This window comes from Leptodactylus fuscus, chromosome 7, assembly GCF_031893055.1.
Source record: "Leptodactylus fuscus isolate aLepFus1 chromosome 7, aLepFus1.hap2, whole genome shotgun sequence".
Taxonomy (NCBI): Eukaryota; Metazoa; Chordata; class Amphibia; order Anura; family Leptodactylidae; genus Leptodactylus; species Leptodactylus fuscus.
Window position 1 is genome coordinate 84,427,044 of NC_134271.1, and position 14,405 is coordinate 84,441,448.

At 42.8% G+C, this 14,405-nt stretch overlaps 1 protein-coding gene across 1 annotated transcript in view; it reads right to left on the minus strand.

The window, feature by feature from the left end:
• Window positions 1-14,027, minus strand: part of RPS6KA5 (ribosomal protein S6 kinase A5) — a 46,688-nt gene extending 32,661 nt beyond the window's left edge. Inside the window, exon 1 of the mRNA XM_075282397.1 lies at window positions 13,716-14,027. Within this exon, the coding sequence (XP_075138498.1) occupies window positions 13,716-13,773 (58 nt within the window). The 5' untranslated portion in view covers window positions 13,774-14,027. The remainder of the gene's footprint in view (window positions 1-13,715) is intronic.
• Between the last annotated feature and the right edge of the window lie 378 nt (window positions 14,028-14,405).

The following is a 14,405-nucleotide window of genomic DNA, read 5'->3' on the forward strand; positions in this document are numbered from 1 at the left end:
TCTCTCCTTCCCCAGTAGACTCCACAGATACTGAATAATAAGTGCCCTCAATATTACGTTCACATTAAATGGCAATTACAGCAGTTTAAAGCTACACTTACATGAAATATTCTGAGAGCTCTAAACCAATCTGAACCTAAAAGGTTCATATCATATGTACTAATAAAGCTGCTCCAGCAAAATGCTGCTTCTATGAAAGGTCAATACAATAGTTATGTAAAGAGATAAGAGTATTAGTTCACACACAACTGGGTTATAGCTACAGGGAGATGCAGGGGAACTTGAGACTTATGAGGCACTTCTGCCATATAACATAGTAGTACAATGTACCCTGAAGCATTGGAGCCCAGGAGCTTTCCGTTTGGCCTAGCAAACAGCTTCCTTGTGTTGCTGAGGTTTTACGGGGAGCCCCATGATTAAACATTGCTTTATAATAACAGATGTGTCATGAAAGCGAGTGCTGCAGACGTTTCTCTCTCTTGTGAATATCACTGAATAGTTTCTTATGCCTCAAAACATCTCGATAATTCACTGTGTCGCCTACACTGCAGCAAAACTAAAGTAGGAGGAAGAGAAGCTTTCACTGTTGTACATTTAAGAAAATCCCAGGGCTCTTGCCACCCGCTTATATTTCCTCTTCTTGCTTTTTTTTAATTTTATTTTTATTTGTTCTCAACCAAAATCCTTTCTAATGAAAACTTCCTCTCCATCTGGTAAAACACATCATTTTATGCCTTCCTGCTGAGCTAAATGCAGTACACAAATGTTTGTGCTATTCAAAAAAAAAAAAAAAAAAAAAAAAAAAAAAGGGGGGGGGGGGGCAAGTATTGAGATCTGCAGCAAGAAATCTATGGAGAGAGAACTACAGTTCCTAATGCCACAGGTTACTGGTAGTGCCCACCTTCTCATGGCTGAGGTCCACATGTGATGATGTGAAACACAGTGTCAACTCTATCGTGGGGACATCTGCTAGATTAATTCCTGGAAATGTTCAATCTCAGTTTGGGGCTTTACAGGCAGATAAACAGCAGATTAGATGTAAACAGCACAAAAAAAAAGCCAACAACGTCAGTCCATATAACTTCTCTGTATCTGACATGTGCATCTACTATAAATATATATCTACTAGTATATGTAAATGCTTAAGACTCAAAGGCTACGGTAGGTCCACGTTCACAGACTTTTTGTTATTTTTCATTTCCTTAACGCTTACACATAATGAAAAGTTAAGCAACTTTACAATTACCGGTAGTCTTAAAATGAGGGGACATTTACATCTACATGAAAGCAGAGTGCCAACAAACTCAATGTAGTCTGATCCTGCATACGAAGTTCTATCTGTCTTCTGTCAAATACATGTTAGCATTGATTAGCAGTAGAGATGAACAAGTACTGTTCGGATCAGCCAATCCGAACAGCACGCTCGCATAGAAATGAATGGACGTAGCCGGCACGCGGGGGGTTAAGCGGCCGGCCGACATCAAAGCGGAAGTACCAGGTGCATCCATTCATTTCTATGGAGCGTGCTGTTCGGATCGGCTGATCCGAACAGTACTCGCTCATCTCTAATTAACAGCATTACCATGGAATGGAAGAATGTATGAGACTGCAAGATTATCGGAGCAGACTACACAGGTATTCTATGCTGTCTGTTACCATGGACACACACAGCTGTAGAAGAAAAACAATAGGAAACTTTTAATTATGACCCATCATAAAATTGCCTAATTTTTCATAGAACAAAAAAACAAAAAAAAACAAAAACAACTTTTGGTTGGAACTGCTGTACATGAATAGGAAAAGTCCCTATGAATTTGAAAAACGTGGCTGTATTGGATGTGTGAATGGTGTGTGCTTGTGGCCGGTGGAGTGCTGGTAGTAGATGTATTATACTCAGAAGGTTTTATATATGTATAAATACTACAATTGCATCTCTGATTTCTCACCTTATGTGTCATTCCATCTTCACTCAGCATTTGTTTTGATGCAACTGGTAGGTTTATTAGAAAGTATCAATAAAGCCAGATTTTCTGCACATATTCCTAAAGCCTCTAAAGGGCTCCCACTTTCAGGGTATATGGACAGAGTAGGGTAGTGAATGTGGCGCTGTCTATAATCCAGAACAGTCATGTGACATATGCAGGCAGCCAATCACTGGCCTCAGAAGAGCCACTAGCGTGTATGGCATGAAAAGGAGCACAGAACTCACCTGAATGTAGAGGCAAGTCACCACGGTCAATCCTTACAGTGAAGGATTTATCAGGTCAGTTTTCACTTTTTGCTCCTTTTAGCTTAAACTTCAGTAATGACAAATTGTTAGGGGGTAACTGATCCGAAGCAGTCTGACTGCCGGCACCCACACTGATCATGATAACAAGGGTCCTGTGTGTACAGTATGCATAGTCACTCTAGATTTCTATGGGACTGCTGAAGAGAAACTGAGTACAGCACGACCTCGAACACTAAATCTCATTCTGTTTCAAGGGTTTCCTTAGGACAAGCCATCGATATGGAACCAGTGGACTCCCAATATCCCAACCAGCTGCATAAATGGACTAGAGTGAACTATAGTAGTCTATGTGGCAGTGCTTGGTACTTAGGACAAGCCATCAAGAAATATTTCTAGAAAACCTTTTTAGACTAAGGCCACACATTGCAGAAAAGCAGCGTTTCTTGTTGCAGACTTTGCTTCGGATGTTTAAGCCAATGCCAGGGGTAGATTTAGTAGGAGGTATAAATGCTCCTTTATATACCCCTTTTTGAAGCCACTCTAGGCATAAAAATGTGCAAAACAGAAAACACTACTTTTCCTGTGGCCTTAGTCTAGGCATGGGTTCACACAAAAAACAAAAAAAAAACACGTACTGTATTAAATAATGCATACAGTTTTTCTACAAATACATGTTTGAGCAAAAACACACCGTGTATATTCAGCCATAGGCTAAGGCCCCCCTTTCTGCCGCAAAATCCTGACCAAAAAAAACTCTGTGAATTCAGCCTAAGGGTGCATTCACACTACGTTTCCTGAAACTTATTCTGAACGTAAAACACATTCAGAATAAGCGGCGTATAAAGCAGCTCCATTCATTGGATCGTATGCCGGCTCCCATAGAAATGAATGGAACTGCTTTATACGCTGCTTATTCTGAACGTGTTTTACGTTCAGAATAAGCTTCAGGAAACGTAGTGTGAATGCACCCTTAGAGTCTATTCACACTGAGTTTTTTGGCAAGGATTTTGGTGAGGAAAAAGTCCGCTTCAGGAAATAGAAAATAGTTTTTTCCTCCAGCACAGTGTATGGACCTTGAAAAACTGCTAGCGTTTTTTCCACACTGTTTTTACCAATTCCACATTGATTTTCTGCCTCCCATTGACTGCGTTGGTTTTTGCAGGCAGAATCCGCCTGAAGGAAGCTTTTTTTTCCCCACTAGCGGAAAAAATAAAGCCAGCAGAACCCATAGAATTCTATGGGGAGTCGTTTTTTTCCATGTGCATCCTGACACAGATTCAGCACCAAAATCCTCACCAAAAAACTCTGAGAATGGACCCTTAGCCTTATAGGGGTTTGCCAGATTTTTAGTATTAATGACCGAATGTTGAGATAGGTCATTAATATGAGATGGGTTGATTTCCAACACACAACAATCAACTTCTGCCAGTGGTGGAACTACATGGTGGATGGAGGCCGAGCAGACAGTTGTGCCATGTTCCTGTAAGTCACATTTCTGTCACTTACTGAAAAATTTGGTGCATTTTGGTGGACATGATATTCATTTTTCAGTCTTGCAACACCTATTGGGTGGCTTAAAATATATATTTTGTCCTAATTTTGGCACACTTTAAGACCCCCTTAAGACTTAAAAAGAAGAAAAGGTAAAAGAATCTACAATCCATAGTAAATCTGGTGCAAGATATGAAGGCCTGTTTGTACCAGCATTCTGTAGCAATAGCTTAGTAAATCTCTTCCTTTGTATGTATGAAATACAACCTAGTTTAAAACCATGAAAGTCTAGGGGGCTATTGACATGCCAGTTTTTTGTGGAGTTTTATTTATTTAATTTTTTTTACAAACCGTAAAAAAAAACCAAAAAAAAAACCAAAAAAAAAAACCACTGACCTGCTCTATATGTCTCTGTTTTGATGGACACAGAGCCACGTCATCAGACCCATAGACATTCATAGGTTTAAAAGTGACCATGTGACGGCTGCTCGAAAAACGGCCATCATACTGAGGTTAGACACTGTCATGTGAAAAGGCCTTTCAACAGAATAACGGTAGGTTTGTGAAAAAAACAAAACTGTCATGTGAATAAGACCTAAAGTTTAATGTCAGTATGCAAATACAGGCTCAGCAAGCACAGAAAAGTTTTAAGTGCTTTCTAAAAACGTACTTATGTGTCCTGACTTGTTCATGACTATAGCACGGGCTACATTCCTGAATAACCAGGAATAAACTTTTCTAAATGTATTTATTACCAGCTCAAGATCTCTGCTTACAGTCATTGATTAGGGACAATCCAATGATTCTCATTGCTGAGGGATTGTTACAATTCTATTCAATATAGTCAGCCCTCTTGGAGCTAAGCACTCTAGACTCATACACTTTAGCTACATATTTAGACAAACTGGGGGGAGTTTATTAAGACTGGCAATCCTTACACCAGTCTAATGCTAGGTTCACATCTGCGCTTGGGTTTCCATTTGTGAGGTCTGCTTGGGAACTCCAGGAATGGAAACCTAATCATCTTAAAAACGTAGTTAACCACAGAAACCAATGAACCCGTGGGGCCACACAGTGGCTCAGTGGTTAGCACTGCAGCCTTGCAGTGCTGGAGTCCTGGTGTTCAAATCCCGCCAAAGGGCAAAAAACCATCTGCAAGGAGTTTGTATGTTCTCCCTGTGTTTGCATGGATTTCCATCCCATATTCCAAAGACATACTGATAGGGAAAAATGTACATTGTGAGCTCTATATGGGGCTCACAATCTACATTTATAAAAAAATAACTAAAATAAAAAAAAGAAACCCATGAACCCTATAGACTATAATGGAGTCACATGGTTTCCCAGCTAAAAAAATGCAGAGATAATAGTCCTGCTTGCAGGACTTTTCGCTCCACATTTTTAAAGTGGAATGGGGAATAGAATTCCTGAGCAGAGAACAGGTGTGAACCTAGCCTATGGCTGGAGACTCCAATGCAGATGTGTACCTAGCCTGAAAGCCAATCTGTACTGCACTTCTGTCATTCTATTCATATATCACAAAGAACAATGCTAACAGTAGAGCACACAGTGAAGGAATGAATGAAGGAGACAGTCTAAAAAGAAAAATTCATGCAAATGCTAAGACCCCGTTCACACAGGGCATGGGATGGTGTATTTTGGCCCTGATTGTGACGCGAGAAGCCGTGTCAGAATAGGACCAAAATGCGCCTGCCGCGACGGTCGCAGCTTCCCGTTCCAGAGTAGGCCCAAATGAATGGGCCTAGAACGAAGGGTGCTGCCGTGAGGCGGAAGCAATCCGCCTGAAGAAAGTGCAGCTCGCTTCTTTTTCTGTGACGCTGGATTCACGCTAGCGCCCGGAATCAGGTTTCAGTCTTCTGCATGCAGAAGATGGAAAGCTATCAGACCGGGTCCGGCTGTGAGTGCCGGTGAGCGTTTTATGCTCTCCGCCACGAAACAGTTTTTTTTTTTTTTTTTTAAACCGGAAACAGAATACTGTATGTCCGACTCTGTGTCTGGTTTTAAAAAACGGTTTCGCGGTGGAGAGCATAAAACGCTCACCGGCACTCACAGCCGGACACCTTTCAAACCCATTCAAATGAATGAGTATGAAAGAGTTCTGCAGGTTTCCGTCTCCTGCTCAGTTTTGTGCAGGAAACAGAAACCTGTATGAACGGAGACCGGGCGCAACTGTGAATGAGCCCTGAGTGGGAACATACCACTCACAGAAAAAAAGGAAGCTAGCGGTCTACATAGACCTCTATTGTGAGGGGGAGGATTCTGAGGTGGATTCAGCGTCAAAATCCGCCCCCTCTTGTCCCGTGTGAACGAGCCCTTAAATCAATCCATGAAACATCAATTAGCCATTCTGCAATCCATGGGGCCTCCTAGAAAAGAGCTTTAAAATTGCAGCAAACACTGCACTGTTTGTCAATGTTGTAAAGCAGGGTACATAGTTCTGTAGTCCCTGTACCGTGGACCACCAGATGTCAATACTAACTGTTCCAAATTCCTAATCCTGCACAAACATGGTGTGCTGAAAACCAACACTTCTGAGAGGAGACAGAACAAAAGCGGCTAATTATAAACCTTCTTCAGACGAATAAACACAATCCCTATTTATAAACACCATGAATATTCATTTTCCACACCCTGAATCCCAGGCAGATCAGGCCATGTTATGGGGGGGCCGCAAAAAACTTCCACCACAGACTACAAAAACATGGTGGAGTGGTAGAAACCATAGCTCTGCGAATGCATGCGAATAAAACAATGAACAGATGAAGAGATGGGTTGATTCTGGGCACACAGCGCGCCTGCCATCAATGTGTTCACTTCGCAACATAGCACTGAGTGAGATGCTGGAAAAGCTCCAGAAGACCAGACCGTCGCAGAGACGCTCGCACACACGAAAAAGAAAACAGATCCTGTTTACACAACAAATGCCACTTTAATCTTCCCGTGACACATATGGACACGGGAATATGGAATAGAGAGGACGGTGAACATAGAAGCAGCATGCCAAGCTGGGGGACTGTTGTATGACTTCACATAGCATATATATTATAAGAATTCCTAATTCATGACCATCTAAAAAAAAAAAAAAAAAAATTCTCCAACTTTCCATGGTACTATAACTTTCATCATTTGCAAGATCTCTGATTGCTTTGAGTGAATAGAAACACTGTCATTGACAATTGCTGCAGAGTTGGGGCTGCACTCAGTTTTCAAGGCCTAGTAGCAGTCAGTCAGTCAGTACAGTAATAAAGTATGTTCCCATTCACTGATGCAAAAAGCGATTTTGCAGATAGAGAGAAAATAAGACAAAACCTTTAAAAAGTTGCAGAACGTCTCATGATATAGTGATAGTGAGTATCTAGAACTAGACAGTCACATGACCGCTAAAAGCAAGGGACCAGTTAGGTGGCCAGGTACAGGAGGGCCACAACTTCATCACCTGTCTGGTGAGGACTGGATGGTGAGCATACGGGCAGAGGTGTTTAAAAGAGGAGGTCCGCATTTTGAATTCTTTTATAAGCTTATCTTTTTGATAACTAATTTTAAACCCACTTTAGGCTGAGGCCCCACGTTGCAGAAACGCAGCTTCTTTTTGTTGCAGATTTTATTGCGTTTTTTTGAGCCAAAGCCAAAAGTGGCTACAAATGGAATTGGAAATATATAGAAAGCTCTTATACTTCTAACTTCTGCTCAATCTAGTCCTGGCTTTGGCTCAAAAAACTGCAACAAAAAAAAGCTGTGTTTCTGCAACGTGGGGCCTTAGCCTTAGTCCTCATGTTGCAGAAACTTCGCTTTTTTTTGTTGTTGCAGATTTTGTTGCAGTTTTTTGAACAAAAGCAAAGACTGGTTACAAGAGGAATGGAAGATATATATAAAGTTCTTATACTTCTACCTTCTGCTCAATCCACTCCTGGCTTTAGCTCAAAAAAAACAAAAAACACACAACAAAATCTGCAACAACAAAAAAAAGCTGCGTTTCTGCAACGTGGGGCTTCAGCCTTACATAGCTTCAGGGGCAATTTATCAAAGCCTTTACACTAGTTTTCAAGAGTTATAATGTGTTGTTCATCTGATGCAAGGCCCTTTCCTGCATCAAATGTTTCACAACCCCCATTCTGCAGCTCGCTCTTCACATTGTGCAGATGGGGGCACAGCAGGGCAGGGATACCTCATCTCAAAATAGGTGGGAGTTATTATGGAGCAGGAGCAGCAAAACATATTTACAAAGGATTTTTTTGGGAAAAGACTATCAGTCTATAGCCCTGTATGCAGTTGTCTCTGTCAGTCACTGATAGAACCTGCTCCTTGAATTGTCAACATTGAAAGAGAAGATATTACAGTAGATAAATAACTGGTTATGCCAAATTGTTTTCCACACACCTATATATAAATCAATTTAGCCTGGACTTCCTGCAGATTGGACTGCATTGGACTCCAAGCTCCTTGAAGATGACCGTGGGTGAGGTCAATGTGCCATCTGAGTTTTTCCCAGATAGAGCACTGACCCATTAATTTCTATGGGCTCATGCACACAACCGTAATTTCCATGGATCAGTGTGTGCACCATGAGTCTGCGCTGCAAAATATAGAGAAGGTCCTATTCTATTTAGTGTTCACGGTCCGGAAGCCTATGGGAGACTGAAAAACCACAGACGGCACACAGATGCACTCTGTGCGGTAGTGTGCTGTTCTTATTTGCGGATAAGATAGGGACATCATTAGAGGTCTACTGTGTTTTTTTTGGTTTTGTTTTTTTTTTTTTGGGGGGGGGGGGGGTTGGTTGATCTGCAAACTCGGAACCCATTGAAGTCAATGGGAAGATTTATTTTTTTTCAGCGCTGAAATTCCACACCAAATTCCTCACCATTTGCTTCCATGTGAATGGACCTTTATACAGAAGCAATTGTCTTCTGCATTTACATGTAGCAAAGTGGGGAAACAAACGCTGCTAGGAATATCCCTTCCTGGTTACTGCCTGCTGAGGTGGCCAGTGTTTGGTACATATTGTAGAAAAGCTGCATTTTTGCTGCAGTTTTTTTTTTTTTTTTTTTAATCCAAAATCAGTGGAGTAGATTTAGCAGAAGGGAGAAGTACAAGAACTTCCTTAATATTTCTCATTCTTTTGGCTCTTAGTCTTGGCTCAAAACGTAGCAAAATCTGCAACAAAAAAACATAGCTTTTCCGTAATGTGTGGCCTCAGCCTAATAAGGCCATTTATTTAGTTACAGCTGTAAACACATGTTGCCTCTTGGCAAGCTTTTAATCAGTGCATGCTTCATAGTGCATCTTAGAAAGAGCTTATAAAGTGTTTGTTCACCTTTGAACACTTTTTACAGTTTGTATACAAAACATAATCTGAAGAACTTTCAGAATACATTACTCAACTTGCAATTCCCCTGGTTGTTACTGGAAACCGTAAACTTGTAACCTGACTACTCCCTAACAGCATTATTAGGACCATTTAATAAAGAGGAACACTGGAGTCATTAAACCTGGAAAAACTCCAGACAAATGAAAAATATGTTCAGTTATTGAACAATGGGAAAATTGGATAAGGCCTTATTCACACAAACAAGTATAACAGCCATGTGGCATCCTTTTTTTATTATTTTTTATTTTTTTAATAGCCATCACAAGGCTGCACTAAAATCTATTCAATCTTACATGCATATTCGCTACTTTTTTTTTAATGATCTTATGAACAGTATGTTAAACATTAGGACAACCCCTTCAATTCTATGACATTCCGTGAAAAATTGTTACCACTGAAGTACAAACTGGTCATGAAAAATGGTCAATTTGCATCACAGTCCTATGAAGATTGCCTATGGGTCGAGTTACAAGTTAGGCCTAATGCATACAACTATTCTGTTTTGAGTGGTAGGTTGTTGTTTTTTTTTTGTTGTTTGTTTTGTTTTTTTAAACAGATGGCACCTCGACCCATTCATTTCTACAGCTCTATGACCATGACTGTGATGTGCATGGAACAATATGGGGATTGTGAGGCTGGGCCACAAGAACACAGAAGATGTCTTACTACTGTCCATTTAAGTGGTCTGGATTCACTGAATGGATGGATCTGTGAAAAGCTCGCACAGCACACTTATTCCATCCATTTTGTTTTTTCATTGATCAGTACATGTACACATGCATTCTGGCGCATTATGTTACTTATTTTCACTGTAGCAATTAACTGGAAAGAGAGTTGCAAATGTGTTACTTCAAAGGAATGTCTATGGATATAAGTGGAACAAACCACCTCTGTATGAAGTAATATTGCAAAGTGGGTTTTCAGCATCTGGATGTAAATCCATTCACTGACAGTAAGCAAATATCCTGAAGTGAGCGATAATGAGGTTATTAGTTATTAATGAGGTCACTGATAAAAAGTAAAAACAGTGTATGAAAAAATGCACGTTAGCAATGGATATAAAGAAGATCATCATCTGGGTTCTCGACAGAATCTGCAGATCCAGGGCCCTATTCTGCAGTGTATGGATGGTGAAGATGTTAGAGTCTGGTGGCACCAGGTTAAAGTAAATGCACAGGACATGTTGTTCACAACATAATTTGAAGCCACTAAAGCTGAAATGAATAGAGGTACGCAGAGAAGGACTATGTGAAAACACAGCATGAGTAAAAGTGATACTCAGCTGCACCAACTGTGTGTGAATCCAGACGAAATTTTATCAATGATAGCATGGTGAACTGTATAGTATGCAGATATGTCAGGAATACTGTGCTCCTTATCAAATTAATTCTGCATGGGGTAAGGGAGGCTTGTGATATAAAATTGCACATTAAACTATTGTAGTGTGCATGGTCAGACAAATGCAGTAGTACTATGCATGGGAAAGCAGTAACTCCTGGACCGAGTGAGGGCACGTGGAGTGATACTGTGAAGGGTACAGGTCATTGTGACATATTCTATATCAACACTGAGCAAGGGGCAGCTACAACTCAATGGTAGTGAGAAAGGAATGAGACCTTTATAAAGAACAGAAAATAAATAAGTAAGGAAGGGATCAATAACACTATGCATCACACAGAAAGTTCAAGATATCAGTGACACTGTGCACAGGACACAAAAGAAGGTCAGGGGTACTGTGCCTGGCCAGACAACATGGCACTTGTAGGAAGGCACCAAGTAAATCAGCAGAGAATGGGCTAAGGTGGTATAAAGGGATGGATACAGAACACTACATGACACAATGGGCATAGCAGTACACTGGGATGGAAGAGGACCTGAACATAGGATAGTAATGACGCAAGTTAATAAGGCCAAAAATGCCATGTACATGGCACCGAAGGAATATAGGCAATATAGCAGTAACTGTGTTGACACTGAGGCAAGGCACAAAGATCTCTGTAACACTGTGCATATCAGACTATTTTTTGCACGTGGCGACAGTGAACATGCTCTAGAAGATGTCATTTGTATTACGCTGGTCTTACACGGTCGTATTGTAAGGGTGCATTCACACTGAGTAAACGCTAGCTTATTCTGAACGTAAAACACGTTCAGAATAAGCGGCGTCTAAAGCAGCTCCATTCATTTCTATGGGAGCCGGGATACGAGCGCTCCCCATAGAAATGAATGGGCTGCTTCTTTCACTCCGTGCAGTCCCATTGAAGTGAATGGGGAGTGCCGGCGTGTACGCTCCGGCATGAGCAGAGCTTGCCGTATACGCCGGCACTCCCCATTCACTTCAATGGGACTGCACGGAGTGAAAGAAGCAGCCCATTCATTTCTATGGGGAGCGCTCGTATCCCCGCTCCCATAGAAATGAATGGAGCTGCTTTAGACGCCGCTTATTCTGAACGTGTTTTACGTTCAGAATAAGCTAGCGTTTACTCAGTGTGAATGCACCCTAAGGGTGCATGCACACTGAGTAACGCCGGGCGTGTATGAGAGCCGTACACGCCGGCATTACAGCAGACTGCCGAACACTTCCCATTCACTTCAATGGGAGCGCTCGTAACAGCGGCGTTTACGAGCGCTCCCATTGAAGTGAAAGGGAAGTGTTCGGCAGCCCTGCTGTAACGCCGGCGTGTACGGCTCTCATACACGCCCGGCGTTACGTAGTGTGCATGCACCCTTAGGGTGCATTCACACTGAGTAAACGCTAGCTTATTTTGTAGAGTAAAATTACACTTGTAAATTTTGCTATCCCATTGACTTCAATGATATTTTTTTACAAGTGTAAAAATACGCCTGTAAAAATTACGCCTGTAAAAAATACGCCTGTAAAAATACGCCTGCAAAATATCATTGAAGTCAATGGGATAGCAAAATTTACAAGTGTAATTTTACTCTACAAAATAAGCTAGCGTTTACTCAGTGTGAATGCACCCTAAGGGTGCATTCACACGGTGTAACGTGCCGCGTGATGTGGTACGTGTACGCCGCGTGACCCTTTGCGTGCCGTACACGCTCCCATTCATTTCAATGGGAGCGGGGATCGTATGCGCCGCGCTAGTTTGCGGCCGTGCATTTATTCACGGCCGCAAACTAGCGCGGCGCATACGATCCCCGCTCCCATTGAAATGAATGGGAGCGTGTATGGCACGCAAAGGGTCACGCGGAGTACATGTGCCACATCACGCGGCACGTTACACTGTGTGAATGCACCCTTAGTCTGCAAATGGTCCAAATGGACATTGTATTCAATGCGGCCTCTTACACCACCGGATATTTTATCCGTGGTGTGCCGGCCGCAACCGTGGTCCACAATTTATAGAACATGTCCGTAATGGCCATGAATTGCGGCATTGCACGGACTCGCCCATAGAACTCTATGGGCGAGTGTGGCAGGACACGGACATCTGCAGAGTCTATGTTGCCGATCAGCAACTAGTGTTGCTGATCAGCAACTTGCGGACCGTACAATCAATACGGTTGTGTAAGACCAGCCTTAAACATAGCTCATATTTTAGGGATATGGTTGATGTCAGTAGTACAATGCATCAGGTACCAGTGAAAGGACTCACAGAAGTGACACTGGATGGCAAGGGAGATGTTCAGAGCACTGAGTATGGGTCATCCAGACATCAGGAGTATTGAGCATTAGGTGATTCTGATACCATTATGCATGGAACACATTGGGGGGGGGGGGGGAGCCTGAAGTACTGTATAAAGCTGACGTTGAAAGGGTTAGGAGTACAATGAGAGGTGACAAAATGTCCGTGCACAGATGTCACTAAAGTTGCCTCATATGTACGGTTTTTGAAGTGTATTAAAGGCTAGAAATACTGTGCATGGGGTAACATTGACAGGAATCAGGAGTACTGGCAGTGCATTAGGTAACACAGACAGAAACAGGGGGGCGATACTGAGCGGGGTTAGATGTACTGTGCATAAAGTCACACTAAAGGGTTCAGGAGTAAACTGGGTGAATAGGGTGATACAATGAAGATCAGGAGTACAGGGTGCATAGAGTGACATCAAGGGGGTTTAGGAGTATTGTGCACAGGGTGATACTAAATAGATCATTAGAATTAGGAATATACAGTATAGGATGATACTGAGGGGATAAGGAGTACTGTGCATGGGGTCAGGACTACTGCGGGTACATGGTGTGGCACTGAAAGGGGTCAAGAGGTGATCATGATTGCTATGCATAGGGTGACATTACAGTGCTCAGGAGTACTGGGGGTGCATGGGGTGACTGTATGTACTATGCATAGGGTGAGTCTGGGGGATGTCAGAAGTACTGTGCATAGGGTAACACTGAGGGGCATTAGGAGTACTGGGGGTGCATGGGGTGACATTGTGGAAGATCAGGAGGAGTGCATAGGGTAACACTGAGTGCGTTTAGGAGTACTGGGGTGCAAGAGCTAATACTATGCATAGTTGTCACTAGGATAAGAAGGGCTAGGACACCGTATATAGGGTGATACTGTACACAGGCATTCAGTGACCGTAGCTCAGCAGTCCCGTTTAGTATATGACACTAGGTAGGAGTGAAGCACTCACCGCTCCGGAGCTCATGGGTCACAGTGAGCAGGTCACCTTCCCGGGAGGGCCCCTCCATGACCCTTAGACGTACACAGATACTAAGCACACGAACAGACGTGCCAGGAATCCCGCGCTGTTTGCCCTGCAGCGCCGCCCGCTCCCTCCCTCACACACCCCGGGCGCCGCTTAGCCCCCCGCCCCGGACCACTACGGCACAGTGCAACCCATCCCCTTGCCAACCAGTGCTACCTAACCTGGGCAGTTCGCCGCACGCTCATTGGCTGGCGCCCAGAAGAAAGAGGCAGGGCCAGACGCGCCCCAGAGATTCCCTTCATTACATCCTCAAGGTTGACTGACAGATTGGGAGGAGGAAAAGGCACGTCAACAAACCTAGCGACCAATCAGGGAACAGAATTTCCCTCCACTACCAACAGCTTGCTCGCTTATGATTGGAGGGTTTACTGGCTGAGAGTGAGGGGATTGGTTGGCGAGAGTTGTCTGTTCATGAGACGAGTTCCCGCCTTTTTAATGTCTTCAGAGCCTTTGAGGCCGGATCGTATCAAATGGTCTTCTGTGATCTGACGCTGGCTTTATCGCTGCCATTGAGTCTTCATTTGTGTGGTCAAAACTGAAATAAATGTATGTAGTGAACGTCTGTGTAAAACATATGACTATACAGTTGCGCCTGAAGTTACAATGGCTTCAGGA